Raw genomic sequence first — 25,335 nt, 5'->3', positions numbered from 1 at the left:
ACTTCCCTGCTCACAAACTCCAGGGACATGTCACAGGTCCTAGAAGGCAAAAGGCCATGCACAACTCCTGCATGCACAGTGGAAGGCCAGCTGTGATGCCACAGGGAGTTACAGGCAGATTCCCATATTGAAGATGGTGTCACTGGGGAACTAAAGACCAGTGAAGATCCAGCTCAGGTGAGGACAGTGTTGGATCCATTGACAAACAGGTGTCTTAAAAGTCAATAGCTACAGTATTTGTAGCTGCTGACTTCTTTTTTTAACCAGCTGAAGAACCTCTATAAGTAATGATACTTTATGAAAACTTATTTTAGAGAAAATAATAAAAAGTCCTGATGGGCAAGTCACGCAAAGCAAACACAACCTCTTATTGTTGCTTTCAAAGATGGATTAGTTTTCTTAGCATCATGCACTATAAGTTCCAGGCACTGGTTAAAACGGTTAGGTAATGTGGAACAGCCAAAGATCTTTCTATGATCTTAACAGAACTCAAGTGGCTAACTGCACATGCATAAAACATAATTTTACTGTAATAATGTAGGTTTCCCATATGGCAATTCACACTTGTTTATATGTAGAAAATACAAAATTTGATTGCTGTCTAAAGGGACTTACCCTACAATTCTGCAGCAGTCTGATGAGGTGCTCAAAGCAGTTGCTGTTTAGGAAAATAGTTTGCAGTACCGGCCTGTCTGTGCAGTTTAACATATCAGTCATACAGTCTGTACATAAAAATAAAAAATACAAAATATAAATAGAAGTCATTATAATATGCAGAAATTATGGACAACTGCCCCCACCCAAAACAAAAGTTAGGCAGCAATTTTGTTTTTGAACCTATGCTATATGACTGGTAGTATGTAACAAATATAAAATAGGAGTTATCCCAACTTGGTTGAAATAGTGAAAATACACTTTAACCACTTCCTGTCCTTAGGCTGCACATATACAGCCACAAAAGCAAGCGGTTGTACTAGGACCATAGCTGCACCTGCAGCCATGATCCTGGCATAGGTTTTTAGAGCCGGTTATCAGCTTTCATGTAAAAGTGATCCAAGCAGCTCTACAGCCACCCCAATCACTTTTACAGGATAACTGTTCCTGATAGAGGCAGCATCCTCCAATGTTTACAGTCTTGGTGCCAAAGTCTTCTTTGGCACTGCTTACATGGCAAACCTTCATAGACTTGAAAGTGGTCATACTCCCAGCATCTCTATTGTAGGAGTACTAGTCCACTGCTAGGTAGGATGGGCACAGGGAAAAGTTGTACCTGTACAGTTATTCTGTTACTATTTTTTTTAAATGAGCATAAATTCTGGCCAGGTTCCTGATCTCCAGCCAAGTATACAAGGAGAGCTTTTTCCAACATCAATTAAAAAAAAAGTATTTTCTGTGTGAAATAATAATTGTAAAAGTCAGTTTTATTATTAATGTAACATTCATCCTGGCTGGACAATTCATGCTAGTTTTGTTAGATTAGTAATGACCAACAATTAACAAGTGCCAGATTCCTATGAACCAAACTTAGATCCTAAATGAGGTATACTGCAGAAGGTGGAGAAAATCTTTGCCCACACCTATTATGTAGCATATGCTGCATCACAATATACCGGTATGTGCAGTCTGGTTATATACATGTAATCTATTTGGAACCCACATTTGTCTTAACACGAATGTACAGCTTAGGCATCACTTATAATTGGTAAATTCATAAAACCTATAGCAAACCATTGCCTTGAGAAAACAAAAATTTCTGCAAACCAGTTGAGGAAGTAAACGTACTTAGCATTTTTATCTGTAGTGTGATGAACCTGCTCTCCCATTGTCTGGATCTTCTGAGTCCTGGTAAGGCTGAATGATCAGAATTAAGCAGCTTGAAGTAGTTCTCTAAAATGGTGCTGATTTCCACTTGTCTCTGGTCAGAGCTGCTCACCAGTAGGATGTGTACAACCTCTGTCAGGCACTTAAGGGTTAGCTCTGCTTTCCGACTCACTTCATCTGGGTCCCGCTCATCCCATGTGTCACAATCTGCTAATACACGCATCAGAACTTCCATTGTAGCAGGTGAGATGACTTGAAGAGCGTTTCTCTGGAGGAAGAAAATAGATTAAAGATATTCTGATTAATTATAATTTATCGAAGGACTTGACTTGGGTACAACTAGCCTGATTTTTAGCATGCGATTACTGCATGGGGCTATAGCCACTAGCAGTAATCATTGTGTTCTCCTGACAATAATTGTATCCAGAAGACAATTCAAATTTCCTGTGTTCAATAGCTAGTCTGTGCTGCCTATTTAGCAGTACAATATAATGATGGTACTTTTTTACTTTTTCCACTTTACTTCACTTAGCATGTCTATGTCTTCTTACACTCCTAATGATTAACGGACCATACTTTATTCTAAAGAAGCTTATCCTGTAATAGCTTTTTCTCAGCAGCTATCAAGAACGCAGACTGCATTGTTTGTTAAATACTTCACTAAACAGAGAACCTTTAAATATGTATATGTAATGAATTTATTAAAATTTGGTGCAAAAAAAAAAAAGTACATTATGTGAGTTTTGTTTTTTAAACTTTAAGGGAGATGTATAGGGGTTAATAAAAAAAACACACACATACTCATCACTATGCTATAACATTGGTGTGATGCTCTAGCTGTCTGTGTGTGGAGAGCCAGGGTCAGCAGCCAATTAGGCAGTTGGGTGGAACCCCACAATATGGTCGGGATCCTTCTAGAGCCTGGAGCGGCTCTGTGACGTCTGCTGAAAGCAGGCTTTAGTCTGATGTCAGCTGATTCTGGGACACAGGGGAACTTAAGTGAACTTCTGTGACCCACAAGAGAAACATTTCCCTACTTTTTAAACATTTACAAACAAGCTGCCACCACCATGTTTCACAGTGGGGATGATGAGTTCAGGGTGATGTGCAGTGTTAGTTTTCCGCCACATATAGCATTTTGCTTTTAGGCCAAAAAGTTCAGTTTTGGTCTCATCTGACCAGAGCACCTACTTCCACATATTTACAGTGTCCCCCACATGGCTTCTCGCAAACTGCTGACAGGACTTCTTATGGCTTTCTTTCATCAATGGCTCTCTTCTTACCACTCTTCCATAAATGCCAGTGCATGATTAATAGTTGTCCTGTGAACAGATTCTCCCACCTGAGCTGTGAATCTCTGCAGCTCCACCACAGTTACCATGGGCCTCTTAGCTCCTTCTCTAATTATTGCTCTCCTTGCCCGGCCTGTCAGTTTAGGTGGACGGCCATTTCTTGGTAGATTTGCAGTTGTGCCATACTCTTTCCATTTTTAGATGATGGATTGAACAGTGCTCTGTGAGATGTTCAAAGCTTGGGATATTTTTTAATAACCTAACACTGCTTTAAACTTATCCTCAACTTTATCCCTGACCTGTCTGGTGTGTTCCTTGGCCTTCATGATGTTGTTTGTTCACTAATGTTCTCTAACAAACCTCTGAGGGCTTCACAGAATAGCCTTATTTATACTGAGATTAAATTACACACAGGTGGACTCGATTTACTAAATACCGTATTTGCCGGCGTATAAGACGACTTTTTACCCCTTGAAAATCTTCTCAAAAGTCATGGGTCGTCTTATACGCCGGTATACGGCATACTGACACTTTTTAGGGGGGCGGACACTAAAGCACAGGGGTGGGAAGGGGCTGTTTCTTACCTGGCTCCGGTCCCACGACGATCCGGTCCAGGTAGCGCGGCTGCTCCTTCAGTTCGGCCACTGGATGTTCGCGCGGCTCCGCCTCCTCACCGGTGATTGGCCGCCAGAACTGTAGCTCAGGAAAGGCACACAGGCGGCCAATCACCGGCGAGGGGGCGGAGCCGAGCGGCCCACAAAAATCGAGTGCAGGAGCAGCAGGTAAGTGTTCAGTGTAGAGGTGCTGCTGCAACCACATATGCTGGCTGCAGCAGCACCATACTAGAACAGGGTCAGCAAGTGTAATTGGTGTCAGTGGGAGGAATAGTGCCCCATCATTGGTGTCACTGATACCAATGATTGTAAAAAATTTTGAAAACCATTTATCATTTTCCTTCCACTTCACAATTATGTGCCACTTTGTGTTGGTCTATCACCTAAAACCCCAATCAAATACATTTAATTTTTGGTTGTAACATGACAAAATGTGGAAAATTTCAAGGAGTATAAATACTTTTTCATGGAACTGTAATAGTTGGATGTTAACCCTAATTTCTAGCAGTGTCACATAATACATAATGATTGGTCATTAGTACACGCATGATTCATATAAAGATTATTTCAATTTTACACTTTTCTGAAGCAAAAAAAATCAGTGAACACCCAGGGGCATATTTATAAAGCAGTGAATGTGACCTCCACCAAACATTCACGATTGGTGAATAAATCACTGACAGTTGATATATATGAACCTGAATGATTCACCTGCGTTAAATGCTTTGTGAATGTTAGGTTACTGCTCGAGGTATCCTAAGTGTGAATATATTTGGCCACACTAGCAACAAAGCATCCAAATAGACCTGAACACTCCACTCAAGGCTTTTACAGGCAGATTAGGTATGAAAGGGCCTAACTTGCAATAATAATCAGTCTATGTATACAACCTATGTATCAACAATCTAGACAGGAGGATAGCTGAGACGACAACCACAAAAATACAAACAGAAAAAAAAGCCCTTTAAACCATGGAATAAGAAAACAGCAGTAGGCTTAGCCAACATCCTATTACAAAGATAAGAGCATGAACAGTACTTACTTGGCCTCCAGACAAAACAGCTCCAAAAAGATGTAACAAGCAACATTTTAAACTTTCTTTAAGATGTTCACTCTCTTGAAAACATTCTGTAATAGAGAAAGTTATATAATTATGTTATTACATAATTACATTTTTACATACAGTAATAAGTGTAAAACAATGATGCCACGCTATTAGCAATCATACAATGGTTGTACTCACGGTAAAAGAAAGGTATGAATTCCACTGTAAGGGGGGCTGCTTTGTACTTCTGTCTGCTCTTCTCTACTGCGCTGATTCTTCTACAAAACAAATGATTATCTTTAGAGGATCTATTCACAATTAGACAACCAAAAAGGTGAGGCGACAACATTTAACTGTGTCCATTGAAAAGCATCTAGGGAACAACTACATAAAAATGAAGCCTAAAGTGGACCTAGCATAATACTTTACAAAAATATTTAGTGCATGCATTCTAGGTAATATGTAAGTACAATTACAGGTATTCTCTCAAAGATCACAGTACTCTCACTTGCAATACCTCTATTTGTTTCTACAGAATGACAGTCATGTTTATTCAAGCACTATCTAGGGTCAGCATCAATATCCAGGACTGAGATGCTGGCTCCAAAATGACAAAGTCATGTAAATCCTTTTATGTGTGCAGTTCTTGGCTGTGTTCACAAATGTCTGACACAGAGCAGACCCTGCCTCAACCTCTCACCATGTCACTTGCTACCAAATCACAATATTCTAATCAGAACAATGAAGAATAGGAGACTGACAAAATGATTCTTCCTGCCTGTATCCAATGGATAAGAATATATTAGCCAGTAATGTCATCTGCCTGGAGCTCAAGGACTGCCTTTTAATGGTAAAAGGTGTGGTTAAAATGATATGTATTGCGACATGTCAGGAACGTATTCACGCAGACTTGTAAAAAATGAACTATCTACTTTAGGAAGCAATTAAAACAGGATTACAATAAACCTGGTAAAAATGCAATAAGGCATTCCACAAATGACTGACTAAACTATCACACAAGCAAAAAAGAAAAAAAAAAGATTAATAAATAAGGAGTTTCGACAAGGTATAGAAACATTACTATTGTCACTTTTAAGCAAAGAAGTATCAAAACATGGCCACCAAAGTGGAAAATGTTTTTATTTGTAAGGCAGATAACATATAGTGCATTCATAAATTATTCAGACCCCCTTCACTTTTTTCAATTTTGTTATGTTGCAACCTGATACTAAAGTTGTTTAAATTAATTTTTTCTCATTAATCTACACTCAGTACCCAATAATGACAAAGAAAAAAAACAGAATTTTAGAAATGCTGTGAATTTATTAAAAAGAAAAAATGTACTTAACTATTCAGACCCTTTACTCAGTACTTTGTTGAATCAACCATGGCATCAATTACAGCCTCGAGTCTTTTTGGGTGTGAAGTGATAAGCTTTGCACACCTAGATTGGGAGGTTTTCTGCCAGTCTTCTTTGCAAATCCTGTCAAGCTCAGTCATTTTTTAGGTCTCTCCAGAGATGTTCATTAGGGTTCAAGTCATGGATCTAGCTGAGCCACTCTAGGACATTCACAGAGTTGTCCCTAAGCCACTCTTGTGTTGCCTTGGATGTGTGCTTAGGATCGTCATCATGGTGGAAGGCGAACCTTTGTCCCAGGCTGAGGTTCTGAGCGATGTGAAACTGGTTTTTATTGAGGACATCTACTTTCAGATTTCCTTCAACCCTAACCAGGCACCCAGTCCTTGCTGTTGAAAAACAGCCCCACGACATGATGTTGCCAGTATCATGCTTCACTGTCGGTATGGTATTGGGCAGGTGATGAGAGTTGATTGGTTCCCTCCAGACAGAACGTTTAGAATTGAGGCCAAACAGTTCAATTTTGGTTTTATCAGATTTGGTTTCAATTTGTTCCTCACAGTCTGAGAGTCCTTCAGGTGCTTTTTTGCAAACTCCAAGCGGACTTTCAAGTGTTTTGCACTGAGGAGAGACTTCTGTCTAGCCACTCTGCCATAAAGCACAGATCAGTGGAGCGCTGCAGTGATGGTTGTCCTTCTGGAACTTTGTCCCATCTCCACACAAGATCTATGGAGCTAAGGAGTGATGGAGTGACCATCGGGTTCTTGGTCACCTCTCTTATAAAGGCCCTTCTTCCCAGATTACTCAGTTGGCCGGATGACCAGCTCTTGAAAGAGTACTGGTTGTGCCAAACTACTTCCATTTGAGAATTTTGCAGGCTACTGTGCTGCTGGGAACCTTCGATGCAGCAGAAATTTTTTGTAGCCTTCCCAGATCTGTGCCTTGCAATATTTCCGTCTCAGTTCTGCAGGCAGTTCCTTTGACCTCATGGTTTTTGCTCTGATACAGTATGCATTGTCAGCTGTGATGCCTTTTATAGAGAGATGTGTGCCTTCCCAAATCTTGTCCTATCAATTCAGATTACCACAGGTGGACTCCAATCAATGTGTAGAAAAATCTTAGCAACGATCAAGAGAAATGGGAGACACCTGAGCTGAATTTCAAGTGTTGTGCAAAAGGGCAGAATACTTGTAATATTCCAGTTTTTCCTTTCTCATACATTTGCAAACATTTCTAAAATTCTGTTTTCCCATTTTCATTATGGGTACTGAGTGTAGGTTGGAAAAAATGAATTTAAACAACTGTAGTATCAGGCTGCAACATGACAAAATTGAAAAATGTGAAGGGGGTCTAAATACTTTATGAATGCACTGTAAATACTAATCATGTAAACCATAAACGTTTACCCAGGTAGTCACATTATTTAATGAACTGAAAAATGACATCTCTAAATGGCATATTTCAGGTGTCTAATTAAGCAGATCAGTAAGCCTGGAATGCTTTGTACATTCTTTAGGTAACATACCCGGACACAACATGCCGCCAGTTCCGATATGGGTCATAGAGGCTTTCGCAAAACACCAAAGCATGTCTTACAAATTCTTCAATAGGGGCTTGGTCTGTGACTTCTTTTTCTTTAGTTTTACTCTTCAACTGCAAACATAGTAATTCAAAATGGTTAGTAAACTGTAAGCAGAATTACAATCTCAGACAACGATTTCCTGCATACCAAAGTATTGCAAATTTTATCTCTTAAAACCCAGCTTTGGGAAACCTGGCCAAATTCTCACTTGCAGTGGGGTGCGCCCACACTGCAAGGGTTAAAGTGGTTGTAAAGGCTTAAGGTTTTTTACCTTAATGCATTCTATGCATGAAGATGGAAAAAACTTACTTTGTGCAGCAGCCCCCCCAGTCCCCCACCCTTATACTTACCTGAGCCCCATGATGATACAGTGATGTGCATGAGAGTCTCTGCTCTCCGGGGACTCTCCCTCCTTGTTGGAGGAGACAGAGGGGAGCCATTGGTCCCCGCTACTGCCAATCATAGCCAGTGGGACGAGGCGAGAGCGAGGGACAGGACCGAGCCGTGTTCTGTGTGTGAATGGACACACGGAGCAGGAGCTTAGGAGCAAGCCTGCTTAGGTGCCCCGCTTTTCATACTGCTTGCTCTGGGGGGCACTAAGCAGGAGGGAGGGGCCAGGAGCGCTGGCGGGAGATCCAAGAATAGGAGGATCAGGGCTGCTCTATGCAGAACCATTGCACAGAGCAGGTAAGTATTAATTTTTTTTTTAATTGCCTTTAATATCACTTTAACTGCTCGTTGATTCAAGGGGAGAAGAAAAACTCTGGAAATGGACTGTGCCTTGACACTATCATGGTCAATGCATCAGTAAGTCATGGCCTTGGAATGCTGGTGTATGGGGGAGAAGACGCTATGGGGACCAATCTAGCAGTGCAGATAAGCAGAGAATCGAGCTGGTAAATCTTCTTTTCTATGCCCCCTAAACCTAAATTAGTAGTTAAGAATTCTCATGTTTCCCGAAGTTGAGTTGAGATTTAAGTTATTTTTCACTGTTTAACTATACTAGAAGAAAGCAAACCGACTGCTATAAGCAACACTTTCAGATGTTACCCTTTGTACAAGTGACAATTATTCCGTCAATGTACACATCTAGCCAATTTAGATTAATGTACTGTATTATTTGGGACAGTCATTCGCCTAAACACAGGTATTGCCTAAAGCAATCATGCTTTTTTATATTACAAGACAATAAAAGGAAAGTAAAGCTGGATTGGGAGACTGTCAGTGATTCTAAAGGCTTATTTTTTTTAACAATAAACATGTCTATACTTACCTGCTCTGTGGTTTTACACAGAGCGGCCTAGATCCTCCTCTTCTCGGGTCCCCCGCTGGTGCTCCTGGCCCCTCCCTCCTGTCTGGTTCCCCCACAGCAAGCAGCTTGCTATGGGGGCACCCAAGCATGTGCACTCCAAGCATGTGCTGCTCTATATCCATTCACACACGGAGCTGCAGCTTGGCCTGCCCCCTTTCTCTTCTCATTGGCTCACTGGCTGTGATTGACAGCAGTGGGAGACAATGGCTCCTGCTGCGGTCTTAACCAATGAGGAGAGGGAGTCCTGGGATAGCCGAGACTCCAGTGCACATCGCTGGATCGAGAAGGGGCTTAGGTAAGCATTAGGGGGGGGCTGGGGGGGATGCTGCACAGAGGTGGTTTTTCACCTTCATGCATGGAATGCATGAAGATAAAAAACCTTGAGCCTTCACAACCACTTTAATGTCTAGGAGTACCTTTAAACCGAATGGATAGTAGTTTTGTGAACATTTTCATTCTTTATAATGGAGTTTTTAAACTCTTTAAATTTTAAAGGTTAAAGTTAAACTTCAACTTTAAAACCAATTTGGATTAACTTTTCCCTGCTCCCCTTTTACTAAACAATCTTCATAGCATGCACATTATATTTGTAATAATCGCCATTGCCTAAGGAAAGGAAAATATTAATATTGGTTAAAGGGAAAGTAGGCATTACCTGTTGGACGTAAAGTGTTGTCATTGTGATGACATGATTAATGTATGAGCAGCATCCAATTTCCTCTACATTGGAAAGATTTCTGACAAAAGAAAAGATTTCTGGTTATTTACCATCCATGTTCACAAAGAGAAAGACCAATACTGACAGCACTTAAGGATCTAGTTTCTGAAGCTTGCTTAAAGTAGAATTCCAGCCTAAACCTAACTAGTTTAAAAAATGTCCCCTCCGCCCTCCTAACACCCATGCTGACTAACATGTATATAAAAAACACAAATATATTGACCTATTTTCAGCCCACTCCAATCCGGTCATGTGATCCGGCTCCCCTGTGTCTCCCAGTGGTGGCTACAGGGGAGTAGAGGGTGCACTAACGGTGGCTGGGACATGGTAGAATATGGGTGACATCAGCGTTCCCAAGCATTCCCAGCCATTGTTGAGCACTCTCTCCCCTCCCCTGCAGCTGCCGCTGGCTGACACAGTGACACAGAGGATCACATGACTAGACCAGAGCGGACTGAAAGTAGGCAAGTACAGTATATACATTTTTTACACAGGGTAGGTGTTAGGAGGGGGTGGGGACTATAAGACTAGTTAGGTTGAGGCTGGAATTTTACTTTAAGTTGGCTATACACAAATAGATTTTCGAATAAATATTTCTTTGAAAATTTTTTGTACATTCGATGACTGGATGAAACTTGTTTGAAAGTACTTCAAAATTAGTTTTTAACCATTTCCGCTCCAGAAGATTTTACCTTCTTCATGACCAGGGAATTGTTTGCTATTTTAAATTTCTTAAAAAATGTAGGCGAAAATGTAATCTGCTACATCAGGGCTTGAAATTTCCACTGGCCTGCTCGCCAACGGCGAGTGGAAATTATGGTGGGCGGGGGGGGGGGGGGGGAGTGTGTCCCCCGGGGCCATCTTGCTGAGCAGGTTCGGAGCTCAGGCCGAATCTGTCATTGGCACTGGGAGCCGTCAGACTGTTCAATAGCTGAGAGCAGTGAAAGCAAAGCAAGGAGCTCCCCCTATACCCCTAGAGGGCAGTACCCGGCTCTGTGAGTGAACAACGAAGTACTGCAACTTTTCATGGGGGGGGGGTGTTTGTGTCTGTGTATGCATGTTCATGTGTCTGTGTGCATGTACATGTGTCTGTATGTACATATGTCTGTGTGTGTGTATTTCTGTGTATGTACATGTATCTGTGTATGCGTGTCTGTACGTGCCTGTGTGTGTATACATGTGTCTGTATGTGTGTGTGTGTACATGTGCCTCTGTGCGTGTGCGTGCGTGTGTGTGTGTATGTACATGTCTGTGTGTGTGTACAGCTGTCTCTGTTTGTGTGTGTTTGTTGGTGGCGAGTAACTCTTAAGGCCTGGCTAGTAGCTCAGGACTTGAAATATTAAGCCCTGTGCTACATGTCTTTGGTAAAAACAAAAGTCCCAATAAGGGTATATTAATTGGTTTGCATGAAAGTTATAGCTTCTACAACAGAGGTGCCCAACCTTTTGAAGAGCGAGGGCCACGTAAGCAATTTGGTAACCAGTAGTCAGCACTATACAGGAAGCATCCACTCTGCTCTCTACTGCAGCTGCATGCTTCCTCTACTGCTGGCTCCATTCTCAACAGCTCTGATATGGCGGGTCAGGAACCTGCGATCTGAGCTTGCCGACTCGCTATCCAAGAGCAGGAGGTCATGGGCTACATCAGAGGGCTCCACCAGCCATATGTGGCCCATAGGCCAGCGGTTGGGCACCCCTGCTCTACAAACGATGGGATATATACTAGCATTTTTATTTATTTATACTAGTAATGGCGATGATCAGCAACTTATATTGGGACTGTGATAGTGTGATGGGCAATCTGACACTATCTAAGTAATACTGTAATCAGTGCTAATAATACATGGTCACTCCACTAATGACACTGGCTGGGAAGGGGTTAACATGCAGGGAATATCAAAGGGTTAACTCTGTGCCTAACAAATGTAAAGTGTGTACTGTTTTTATGACTGTGACTGTTTTTACTCCATGCTTTACAGGGGAAAAAAAAAACAGCCACATTGCTGCACTTGCAGAGAGCCCTGTGTTGTTTATCAACACAGAGCTTTCTTCTGTCATTCGCTAGCCGATCAGCAAGTCCCGGACATAAATCATATGCAGTGAATGACAGTACAGACAGGAAGGCAAGCATGTGCATGCGCCCCCTACTCAAAGTGCTGGACCACATACATGTACATAATCATGTAACCATACATCTACAGTGAGCAGCCTGAAAGCTGCTTTTCTTTTCACTGGTGGACAGCTTTCAGGGTGCAGGACTGCAGGGTGGTGCTTACATGTTACACTACATGCTCTGGGTCAGCACTGTTTTTTCCCATTTTTTGTTTCACCATTAGCATTGATGATATACACCGAACCCATGACTGTTTTTGTCTGAAGAAGTAAACGTTGTTTCCCGAAATGCGTCGGATTTGGTACAAGATTTCACTAAATGCCAATGTGGTGATCATGTTGAATGTTCTTTAATCTGAACTTGTTTTTTAGATTTAATGTAGTGTTTGTTGATCGTGAGATATACCGTATATACTCGAGTATAAGCCGAGTTTTTCAGCACATTTTTTGTGCTGAAAAACGGCCCCCTCGGCTTATACTCGAGTCAACGTCTGCAGGGGGCTGCTGTCTCTTACCTGGCTCCGGTCCCACGACGATCCGATCCAGGAAGCGCGGCTGCTCCTTCATTCGGTTCGTCCACTGGATGTTCGCGCGGCTGCTCGGCTCCGCCTTCTCACCGGTGATTGGCCGCCAGAACTGTAGCTCAGAAAAGGCACACAGGCGGCCAATCACCGGCGAGGAGGCAGAGCTGAGCGGCCCCGCGAACATCGAGTGAAGGAGATGCAGGTAAGTGTGCCGTGCTTAGGTGCTGCTGCAACCACCTATGCTGGCTGCAGCAGCACCATACTGGAACAGGGGTCAGCAAGTGTCAGTGGGAGGAATAGTGCCCCATCATTGGTGTCACTGATACCAACGATGGGGCATTATTCCTCCCACTGACACAAACGATGGGGCACTTTTCCTCCCCCCCACTGACACCAACGATTGGGCACTATTCCCCCCCCCCACTGACACCAATGATGGGGCACTATTCCACCCCCCACTGACACCAATCATGGAGCACTATTCCACCCCCCACTGACACCAATCATGGGATACTATTCCTCCCCCCCACTGACACCAACGATGGGGCACTTTTCCTCCCCCCCACTGACACCAACGATGCGGCACTATTCCTCCACCCCCCCACTGACACCAATGATGGGATACTATTCCTCCCACTGACACCAATGTTGGGACACTATTCCTCCCACTGACACCAATGATGGGACACTATTCCTCCCACTGACACCAAAGATGGGGCACTATTCCACTGACACCAATAATGGGGTGCTATTCCCCCCACTGATACTAATGATGGGGCACTATTCCTGCCACTGATACCAATGATGGGGCACTATTCCTCCCACTGACACCAATGATGGGGCGCTATTCCTCCCACTGACACCAATGATGGGGCGCTATTCCTCCCACTGACACCAATGATGGGGCACGATTCCTCCCACTGATACCAATGATGGGGCACTATTCCTCCCACTGACACCAATGATGGGGCACTATTCCTCCCACTGACACCAATGATGGGGCACTATTCCTCCCACTGACACCAATGATGGGGCACTATTCCTCCCACTGATACCAATGATAGGGCACTATTCCTCCCACTGATACCAATGATGGGGCACTATTCCTCCCACTGACACCAATGATGGGGCACTATTCCTCCCACTGACACCAATGATGGGGCACTATTCCTCCCACTGACACCAATGATAAGGCACGATTCTTCCCACTGGTGTTCCCACCATCGGCTTATACTCGAGTCAATAGTTTTTTCCAGTTTTTTGTGGTAAAATTAGGTACCTCGGCTTATATTCGGGTCAGCTTATACTCGAGTATATACGGTATGTCTGCTTTCAATTATTTTATATGTTTCTATTGAAATAAAAAGTAATATTTTTAACTCTTTAACCATGACTCAGTAATGTCCCTTGGGCATTTCTTTTCTCTTTTTATATTTGCATTGGAGTTTGGGACTGAGCCATGCTTTGTCCACACATACCAACCTAAAATTTCTTATATTTAAATTTTAGAATAAATGTAGTTTCTTGAACAAAAACCACATACACTGTTAGAAACTTGTTTCTTAGAGAATAATTTTCCATTCTCCTCTTTTGAATTTTTTTGTCACTTTGGTCAAAGTCCATGTCCATTTGACCCCACTCACTAGTGCTGCACCGAAACCGATACCGAAAATTCAGAATGCATGTGGCCGAAAACCAAACACTGAACCGTAACCGAAATCTCTGCGTGGGGGTGGGGGGGCTCCAATTTTGTTTTCTATTTTTTTTCTACTTTCATGTATATTTTTTTTTTTTTAAACTTATGATTTTATTGCTATCACATAGGGGAACAATAGTCCCTTATGTGTTAGCATATGAGTGACAGGTCCTCTTTGTAGGGGGGAGGGGGGCAGTGTGTGCAAGGAGGGGGCAGGAGGGGAGCAGTGTATACAGTGAGGGAGCAGTGTATACAGAGAGGCTCCCTCACTGGCTGTCACTATATGTCGGTGCCGATTTTTAAATGCAATTGCTGGCTTTTTTTTTCCACTATAGCTCACAGAATTAGCTGTTACTTTCCCTGGAGCTAAAGGAAACTTTTTTTCTTTTAACTCGGGGAAATAAACTAAAAGGAATCTTTGTTTCTTTTAGCTGGGGGGAAGTGACAGCTAATTCTGTGAGCTATAGTGAAGAAAAAAAAAAGCTGGTAATTACATTTAAAAACTGGCAATGATATCTAGTGACAGCCAGTCACTGTATACACTGCTCCTCTCCTGCCTTTCTCAGCCGCCCCCCCTCACATCTGCAGTACACAAAGTCTCCTGTATCGGCAAAATGTCAACAGGGCTATTTTCGGCCGATATGTTCCAGTGTCTGAAATTTCGGTGCATCCCTACCACCAACGATGAGAAAATCAATCAAATGTTTCTAAAACAAAAATATGTGAACTAAATTCTACTAGTGAAGAGCCAGCTTTAGGTTGCCTTGGGAAGAACAGATCTCTCCCTAAGTCTAATTTCCATCCAAAATGTAAAAAAAGGTTTGGGGGTTTTTATTGTCTGTTATATGGTTTACTGATTGGACTTTAAATTAACCTGTATTTTAGGCTTCGTAAAATTTTTAATTTCAAACATCCAATTGAGTTAACCTGCATTTAACCACCTCCCGTCCGGCCGTTGTATATAAACGGCCGAACGGTGGCACTGCAGGGTCGGGTGGCCGTCTATAAACGGTCTAATTGAATTTTTATGACCTCATCTTTTTAATTCAAAAGATAAAATCTGCTCTGCCAAGGAGGTGTAAGAGCAGGGATTACATCATATCCTCTCCTCTCTCTCTGCAGTAAAAGGAAAGTATAGTTCCCAACCACAGAGAATTGAAGTGAATGTGGGCGAGTACACGAGTACTACATGTTGACTGTGTCTGAGAGTCTCGGTCTGCCTGCCACTGCAAGTGGGGCTGAATTACATCACTGCTTCCGGAAAGAACTACAGAAGGGATGTGCCAAGACCAATGGCTGGGGGAATAGGAGACACAGCAGCCATTGGTCTTACAAACAGGAAACCAAAGAGAATTAAGGGTTTGATTTTAAAATGAACCGTCTATTTCAGAGCAACTTCTGAGTGAACCAGAAGATGGATGACATATTCAGTGAAGGTAGGAAATCAGCAACAAGCACATGTAGAAAGGTTTTGCCCGGAGTTCTGCTTTAATGCTTCATAAAATTTCTAATTTTCAACATTCAGAGTGAGAAAGAAAACATACTTTTATATATATTATGACTGGTATCCCATCAGAGTATAAACTAGAGCCTTAGGCTGGCCATACACAAGTCACTTTTCTTCCTTCAAGCCGTGAGTTGAACGAAAGTAAATTACTCTATTTCCCCAACCAAACACACAATGCGGATGGGGGGGAAATCTCTCCCGCTGAGCTACTGTATTTTGACGGTGGGGAGACGACTTCACTGTCAAAATACGCTGATCAGCACCGCTGGCTACAGCCAGCAGTGCTGGTCGAGAAAAAAATTTCCAACAGGCCAGTTGTACGCAAGCCGATCAATAGATCAAGTTGTGTATAACCAGCCTGCCCATACATGAATTGAAATTCAGCTGGTCTCTGCTGAACCGGACAAATTTTGATCCATGTATGGCTGGCTTACAAAGTAATAACTTACCTAGATAGTATTCTTTTACAGCAAATGTGTTGTATCCCTGTCTCAGAACAATAAAAGGTCATTGAACAGATACTGCAATTGGAATACTACACATTTTTTTCTTTTTTTCTTGGGTGGCATAAGTATAATTTGATCCTTTCCTAAGTCATTACTGTGACTAGCAGGAAACATTACACCAAACTTACTGGTCCTACACTGATAGCCAGAACTCTTCCATGGGCTGATCTTTCTGGGTACCCTGTCTGGACTGCATTCCTAATATATTATTATGGCAAATTCATTATGGGATGAACAAGATCACAATGCATATGACCCAAAATGACCCTATTGTATTCCTAGTAGTCAACAGGAAACATATGTTACTGAATCAAAAGTCTGCAACAACATAAATTCAAAAAGATTATAAACATATCTACCTGCAAATGATTATGAAGAATTTGACGAGCAAAAGTGACAGTGCCTGCTGTTCCTCTTCCAGCCCGTCAGCGGTCTTCTGCACACAATACAGCAGCTGGAGCCTGAGCACTTGCAGTATATGATCTGGAAGCAGTGATAAAACTGGCGGTTCATCATCAATCCTACAAAACAATAGAAAATAGGAAAAGTTAGTCAGAGATGATCTCATGGCCAGGTGGGTCAACCAGGGACCCATTTATAATTGCAGCCATACTATTGCTTTTCAAATAAATCTTCATCCAGTACATTTATAAAGTACTGCTGGCAATGTGGGGTAAGTCCATGGATGTCCTGCGGAGTGCAGAAACATTCTCTTTTATAAACTGACCAGCTTTTTGCAGTCAGTTATGTGCAAGTTTTTATTTACATCCAGATAATACACACTTTGGTGGAGACTTTCAAGCTATAAAAACACTGTTTAAACAATGCTCAGTGCCATCTTTCTTGGGCTCACCTAGACCTGCTATGTAGAAATAACATCATCAATACAAAATTATTTCTTTCATTTTAACTTTGTTTCCTTTTTCATATATGATACTTTGAGTGAGACAACATTAAAATCATAAAGCAAAATGTAACCAAGTACACTAGTGGGTCAAGTTATAAAGCCACATAAAAAAAAGCCACAACATAGCCACTATATAACAATGCCACTATTCCATATAATTTATAAACCACTGTACACCTTCCTAACCATGACTAAACCTGTAGTTCAGGAAATGTGAATGAGAACAGCTCTAGTGAGTACTTTCCTCTTGTTTCTGTGGCGATTACTTCAGGACTCTGAAGCAAGTGATGAAGGTCACAACAGTTACGCTTTTTTAAACACTAGTGGTAAGTATGCACTGTTGTGATCATACCCAGAAGTCTTTTCTCAACCAAAGGCAAAGAAAAAGCAACAAAGAAAGTGAAAATTAGCTAAAACTCCTTTGAATAACAATGGAGAGGTGAAAACTGGACAATGCTGGGGATACAGCTAGAAGATCTTTTTGCACTTCACAAGATGTCAGTGGAGGTTTAGGGACACTCCACTTGGCCACTTACCAGCAGGCGCTGCTATGTCTATCACCCTTTTCTTAAATTATCTCCAGAAGTTGACACATTTTATGGCTCGTGTGCTTCTTACCCTGGAGAGGAGGAGGACTCGAACATGCGATTCAACTCTCCTCCTTTCTGTTGCTATTCGCTGCAGGTAGATGCAGAGAACACACTACGAAAATCGCAAGGTCCACAGAATAATGTTTTTAAAAACATATTCTTTGACCTCTATTTATGCAACACATGTTTCCCAGGGTAAGCGAGCTAGCTCAGAATAAAACAGTTCTCTTTTCAGCTTACCCTATTTGATTGAAAATTCAGACTGCGCTATCCAATGTAACCCTTTCAGTTCTATGTGTAAATTTCACTTAGAGCTACTGTTCTCTGTAAACGAAAATCTGTTTAGCACACCATGGTAAACCAGGAAATACATGAAAAGAGGCCACCAGGTCCACCGATGCTTAACCACGTAAGGTAGCTTTAAATGCCCTTTCCCTAGTCCACTCACTGAGAGACAATAATAGAACTAATCCATATCTGGTAAGATGAAAATAAATTCTCTAGTTTTTATTTAGCTAGTGTCATGTTTCACATGACTGTCATATTGACTGTCATATGCCTTTAAATGTTTTCTATATTTTGTCTCTGCTCCTCCTATTCCTTTGGTTTAGTTAATGCTGTATAGATAGCCCACCCTTTTTCCCAGAAATGCATTGCAGCTCTAGCCTCTTGTCATGAAGCAGGTCACATTATGGTCTTTTGACCTATCGAATGTTCATTGTTGTAAGATTCTCTCAGTTTATTGAATAAACTTCACAATATCTACAAGACATCATCTCGATTGAGTCAATGACTGTGGTATCCAACTGAGATTGGGGTTACCACTGTCTCATCACAACTGTAAGTTACAGAGATCACACTTTCAATGCTTAGATAGGAGAGACAGAACAGCTAGCAATGGCCATTAGAGAATGCAAATATCTGTATTCTAACTGGTTTCATAACAAATGATGTGCTTAAACAAAATCAGTATCCATATATCAAACTGTCTGCTATTTTAGTAGTGCTGTAAATGATCTTCACATTGTGGCTTCTTCAGAAAGGGATCCCGAAATTTATAAACTTTCTTTTGAACAACCCTGAATCAGATCCAAAATAAACAGAAATAAAACATTATAAACATAGTTTCTGTATGTAATAGGATACAGTCACATGCTGAATAATGATCAAACAACATACGGAGCAGAAGACATCTCCCTAATGCCTTTTCTGCTGCCATAAACACATCAGCGCTGGGATTTTATCTGTCCTTAGGAAAAGGGCAACACTGTTCTACTTAAAGAAGGAAATATGAAAAAATAAAAATATTAAAAGGGAAATTGCACTGAGAGAAAATTAGAGACTTGTGGACCCCCCCCCCCCCCCCCCCCGAAAATGTTAGTCCCTGGCTTAGAAAGAACTGAAGCCAGTTTCCTTTAAAGGATTCTAAACCGATATCGCTTTGCACCATTCTAAACACCACCTTACTAAGCTAAGTAAAGGAGAATCTCTGAGTATTCAAACAAATGAATAGTAAATATAGGACAAAATAGAGACTATAAAGCCAGCCATAGCTGGTTCAAATCTCAAACAGCTCCATAGGAGGGATCCACCACAGGTTACAAGAAAGAAAATTGCATCATCTTCGGCCGGCTTAAGCCTGGGTTCACACTGATGTGGTGTGGAATTCGCAGCGTTTTCTGTGCAAATTCCACACCACATCACAATCACACCCCATTCATGCAAACCGCTGTGGGTGTGTATGTTAAGTTAACAACACCCTGAAATTGGTCCACAAAATGTGGTACGATGTGCAGAATAGGATCGCATGCAATCTGATTCTAGTGCGGACCAAAAAAAGGGTCCTGCACCCGAAAACATTTTGAATGGCTCCAATCGCACCGCACACAATTCGCATGTGGTTTGCATAGGAATGCAGTGCGGTTCCTGTGATAATCACATGCAATATACCACACAAGTGTGAGCAGAGCCTAGAGTGGCTGTAAAGGCTCAAGTTTTTTTTTTTTTTTTACCTCTATGCATTCTATGCATGAAGGTAAAAAACTTGTGTGTAGCAGCCCCCCTAATACTTACCTGGGCCCCATCTTGATCCAGCAATGTGCAAGAGAACAGCGGCTCTCCAGGGACTTTTCCTCCTTATTGGCTAAGACAGTAGTAGGAGCCATTGGCTCCCACTACTGTCAATCACAGCCAGTGAGCCAATGAGGATAGAGCAGGGGGCAAGGCTGAGCCGCGCTCTGTGTGTGAACGGACACACAGAGCAGTGACTAGCAAGCTATGGGGCACAAGATGACACCCAAGGCAAAATGCAGATTACTTAATGAGGAAAAAAGAACCCATGAGTAACAGCTAAAGGCTTGAAGACCTCACTGGAACTGCCAAACATCCCTGTTCATGAGTCTACCATACGTTTTTGAACAGGCATGAAGCCACTGCTCTTCAAAAAAAAAAAAACACTGCTGCACGCCTGAAGTTAGACAAAGGGCACCTGGGCAAACTGCCATGCTACTGGGAAAATGTTTTGTGGACTGATGAAACAAAAGTTCAATTGTACAGGAAGAATAGTCAGGACTATGTACGGGCAAAAAAAAAAGGCACAGCATACCAACATCAATACATCATCCCAATAGTGAAGTATAGTGGAAGAAACGTCATGGTTTGGGCTTGTTTCCATTCCTTGGGGCCTGGACCACTTGCCATCATCAAAGGGAAAATGAATTCCCAAGTTCATCACATTACCCTACTAGATAATGTCAGGGTGGCTGTCCACCATCTGAAGCTTAGTAGAAGTTGGGTGAAAAAGCAGGACAATCACCCTAAACATCAAAGTAAATCCACCACAGACTGGCTTTAGAAAAAGAAAATGAACCTTTTGGAGTGAGCGAGTCGGGGCAAAGATCTTAACCCCATAGAAATGTCATGGAATGACCTCAAGAGAGCTATTCACACCAGACATCCTACAAAAGTGCCTGAGCTGAAGCAGTTTTGTAAAAAGGAATGGTCAAAAATTCCTCCTGAACTTTGTGCAGGTCTGATTCAGAGCAACTGAAAGCATTTGCTTGAAGTCATTGCTGCCAATTATCGCCAAGGACCATATGCTGTCTAGATATAGGGCAGCAAAGAGCGCTTAGAACATAGTAGCTCTCTCTCTCCTCTCTGAAGCCAGAAATTGGGCATTTGTTCACCTCTCAAGCTTCCCAAGATCAAACACACTCACATCAGCAAGGATTCACCGATTAAACAGAAAAATTCCTCATATATGTGATTTTGTATTTCAATGGTTTTTATTAACTTTTGTAAACAATTTAACAAGAAGGATTAGAGGAAAAGACAAGCCCATGCGGGGGCTATCAATGGTACATAAAAAATAAAGAAATCAGTACTGTAACTTCCACAATGCAAGAGGTGCGGCCACGTAGTGGCTATCAATAGCACATAAAATACAGCAACAATGATATAACACCAACAAAAATGTCCAGCCAAAGACAAATATCTATCGCCTCACGTAATCAAACAAAAAAGAAAGGAAAAAAAGAGTAAAGAAGGAAGAAGAAAACAAGACCAAAAGCAATACCATACAGCATCATAAACCCAGACTGCTGATGAGGCAACAGGCCCGGTATGGGACAATGAAGCAAAGCACACCGAGCCTCTCGGTGCATGGAGAGATGGAACAAGGTGTAAAGAAGGACAAATACACAAGACCAAAAACGAAGCAGCCTCGGGCACGACCACCATATACGAAACACATCTCCACGATGGCCGCAACCCCGAAAGCAGCGATCAATATAGGCAGAGTTCGCCTGGGCTATACGAGCCGGGACCCAATACCAACAAAACAGCGCTTTGTGGCTGTATTAAATGAACATTTAGCTACAAACGACCAGGGCTTATTCCAGTCAGTATAGTGATTTTAATATAAAACGAAGATGAATACATCTTAGTAGAAAATGATTAAAAAGTATAAGTACACATGCCGCTGTATAAAATGTACACAAGAGGCCGCCAGACCAATAAGGAATGGCGGCACGACCTCCAGTAATGCACCTCAACCCAATGCTGTTTTGCATGATCACGCATCTTCAGGGGTATACGGCGTTGGGTTGAGGTGCTTTACCGGAGGTGCTGTGGTGCGCACCCAGCGCTATATGTGATCCTTCGGACACAGCTGTTCACAAGTCACGGTAAAGGGCCAATCACAGCTGATCACAATGTAAACACACTTGCTGGTTATGGGTAGTACTTTCGTCACTTTCCTTTTCCCAGAGCCCCTGAACAGCAGTAAATCATAAAGTGGAATGAAACCTACTGATTTAACAGTTTCAAACAATAGTTACAATCCTGAAATGCCATGATTGTTAACTGTCACATTTGCTTGTGTCCTCAGCCAAACTGTCAATCCATCAAATGGCTGGTGTCATAACTGATCACATCCCTTCCTCCTAGATTGTAAACTCTAACGAGCAGGGCCCTGTTTCATTTTCTACCAAATTGTATTGTAACTGTAAGGTCTACCTTCATTTTGTAAAGCGCTGTGCAAACTGTTGGAGCTATATAAATCCTTTATAATAAAAAAAAATAATAACGTGCAGCACCATGGCAGTTTCAAACAGTGGCAGCTTTCTTAGCTGTAAAGGATAGGAGGGATTAGTTCTGCTTCAAGGCCGTCAGCAGACCGTCCGCTACAAATTCTTCTATGCCGAAAAATGCCTAATATGGAGAGCAACTGAGCATGTGCAAGCAGGGTGAGACAGTGTATTCCTGGATTATACACAGTATAGTAATGTTTGTAATGTTTTACATATACCTGCAAAAGGTGCCACCCTGAAGTGATCTAGGAGGACTTCATTTTATGACTAATGTTCCACTTTGAAATTCAAGATTTGTGTTACAGAATATAAACCTACAGAAAGATTTTCTGTCATAAAAGTCTGCATCCTATCATATCATAGCATAGAGTTTTCAATAGCACAATCATTTTGTTGTGATTTATCTTAAGTACCTGGTTGGAAGCTCATCAAAGTCGACATCAAGAAACTGTTCATAGCTGGAAACAAAACTGTCTAACCACAGTCGCAGGTAGTCAGGGTCTTTCTGGAAAACAAAGGTAAACAAAAAGCGTCAGCTCCTAAGTAATGTCAAAGTGTTCATTATCAGTAACAGTGACAAGCTAACACAGTTCAGTTATAAAATTATAAAACATTATAAAAATCAAATCCAAAAAGAGGCATGTGTAAGCCAGCAATATCTAAATCTGTGTAGAGCACTGGTCTATGACATACATAATATAACAGACTCACAGGACATAGTTAAAAGATGAATTACAGAGTCACATTAATTTGTTTTAAAAAAAGACACATTGAGATGTCTTACAGTGGACCTGAACTCAAAAAGTGAAGAGATTTTTCTTTTTGAACATCTAAAAATGTTAATTATGCTTAAGAAGTACCTTGCCTGGAGATTTAGAGCTGCATTCACACCTCACGATTATGAACTGTGGGCAGAAAGGTCATGACTCCAAATCATTTGCAATCCTGGCAAAATGCAATGCGCATATTTAGCTGCCATTCATTTTTAATAGCACCTCAAACGTGGTGCGGTTTTGTTGTGATTGTTGCACAACAGAACTGGGCAGCAATCATGGCAAACCACATTGTGTAAAGCTTGTCACCCAAAAAAGAGCAGGAGCTTCTTTAGGCAACAAGCATTGCGCAACAATCACGGCTAAACCGCACCGCGTTTGAGATGTCATTAAAAAGAAATAGCACCTAAACATGCATGTTGCATTTTACCACAATTGCAGTGCAATTTGTAATAAAGGGCAGAATTGCAGCGATTCTGCCCGCAATTAAAAATTGTGACGTGTGAATGCAGGCTTACTGAAAAATATAAGTGCACCTCCTGGTGTGTGGATGTGCCTGCAGAATCATAGCTGTATATCTGCAGTGTGAGATGTAAGGCACTGCTGACTTTAACTGCTACTGCTAACCAGTGTTGCGTACAGGCAATACAATTGACTAGTCTTTTTTCCTTCTGCCTGCTTTTGTTAGTATAGCTTCCAGAATTCAGTTTCTCTATAACAAATGCTGATAAACTAAATTAAAAAGCACCAGAAAATGAGAGTCTCTCTCTTCTTTATTTCTAGTGTGGACCACATCCCCAGAAAACAATAAACCTATATAGAGAAACCCTTACAAGTATCATTGGAAGTAGAATATAAATTGAACTAAAAGAAAAATCACGATTCTTAAAGTGGAGTTACATGTCCAGGAATCCAGCGGTGTCCTCACCCTCAGCTGATTCTTCAAGCCGCTATACGGTACTGGCACTGCCATCTTGACTAACAGAAACCGACAATGGAGCATTGCAGCTTCACAGATGGTTTTCTACCACGCATGCGTGAAGCGCACTGCGCATTGTTAATGGGCCGCAGTCTCCTGGGACCTGTGAAGTGTCCCAAAGGGCTACAGGGGAAGGAGAGGGGCTGAACCAGGCCCCAAAAGGTGCCAAAGGTGGCAGCAGAGGGGGGGAGGAAGCAGTTAATCGGAGCTTCCACTTTTGGATGGAGTGTGGAGGTTTTTAACCAGCGATGGTCAGCTATGGACTGGAGTTAGCGTGAAACATTTTCAAATATCTGACAGATGAAAACAATCATGGATTGACATCACAAATGCCCAGAGCCAGTTTTCCAGTGCTTTACAATGAATTCTATTATCATCTGTTATAGTAGCTCTGTGTTGAACACGGTAACTTATATGCACAAGTGAACAATTGGACTGTCTCATCTTATGTTATGTAATGGATTAGGTATTCAGTACATTTCAGCACACAAAGAGGCCCATGAAGGACTTTGTATACCTGGAATTCTTTAGTGTTTAAAGCCTGAGTAACATATTTGACAATTCTGCTTTTGTTTTTTGCTTAAAATTAGAAAGTAAAAAAAATATGTTGTCCAACCGCCCCCTCTTCTTTTACAACATATACCACTATATTAAAAAAATAAAAGATCCCACCAACTATTGGTGCTATGCCATATAATGTCCAGATGCTTCATTGCAGTTTGGTGGTCTGGTCCCTGATTCTATCTCATTCTTTTTTTCCTTGGTTAGTTTTTGTGGTACATGGCCAAAGTTCTTCTCCAGGTCAAAGAAACCTATGCAACCCATAAAGAATTACTTTTGATATCTTTACTAAGATTTAACTATGGGTGATAATTCACATGGAGTAAGGGGGCACTATAGGTAAGGCAGCACAGTGGCTTAGTGGTTAGAGCTTCTGCCGAGCAGCACTAGGGTCGACGGTTAAAATCTTAGCCATGACACTACCTGCCTGGAGTTTGCATGTTCTCCCGGTGCTTGCGTGTGGGTACCACAGTTTCCTCCTTCACTCCAAAGACATGCTGGTAGGTTAACTGGCTCCTGTCTCAATTGGCCCTAGTATGTGTATGTATGAATGTGAGTTAGGGACCTTAGATTGTAAGCTCCTTGAAAGCAGGGACTGATGTGAATGCACAACATATTGTATATGTTAGGTGCTGCGTAAATTGATGGTGCTATATAAGTACCTATAATAAATAAATTAATCAATAAACAAAAAATGAAGCCAACCACCTTAGGAAAAAAAAGTCAACACAGAATCTAAAGAGTGCACTACCACTCTGTAATAGAGCTATGTAGACCAACTCCCTACAGGTTTTTAAATGCTGTTATGAAAAGTAAAAAAAAAAAACACTGTATAGATATATAGCATTCAA

General features: G+C 41.7%; 1 protein-coding gene across 2 annotated transcripts in view; it reads right to left on the bottom strand.

Moving 5' to 3' along the window:
* The window catches only part of NBEAL1 (neurobeachin like 1), a 241,734-nt gene that overhangs the window by 133,141 nt on the left and 83,258 nt on the right, over nt 1–25,335 (bottom strand). For both annotated transcript variants that reach the window (XM_089670591.1, XM_089670583.1), the window contains exons 3-10: nt 22,585–22,676; nt 16,445–16,606; nt 9,679–9,760; nt 7,655–7,782; nt 4,971–5,050; nt 4,770–4,855; nt 1,783–2,089; nt 616–722 (exon numbers count right to left, since the gene is read on the bottom strand). In XM_089670591.1, the coding sequence (XP_089526717.1) occupies nt 616–722; nt 1,783–2,089; nt 4,770–4,855; nt 4,971–5,050; nt 7,655–7,782; nt 9,679–9,760; nt 16,445–16,606; nt 22,585–22,676 (1,044 nt within the window). The remainder of the gene's footprint in view (nt 1–615; nt 723–1,782; nt 2,090–4,769; nt 4,856–4,970; nt 5,051–7,654; nt 7,783–9,678; nt 9,761–16,444; nt 16,607–22,584; nt 22,677–25,335) is intronic.

Source organism: Staurois parvus, unplaced genomic scaffold (assembly GCF_062004578.1).
Source record: "Staurois parvus isolate SC_StPar_1 unplaced genomic scaffold, SC_StPar_1.0 ptg000011l, whole genome shotgun sequence".
Taxonomy (NCBI): Eukaryota; Metazoa; Chordata; class Amphibia; order Anura; family Ranidae; genus Staurois; species Staurois parvus.
The sequence above is the reverse complement of the archived record's forward strand: the minus strand, read 5'-3'. Positions and strand labels throughout refer to the sequence as shown.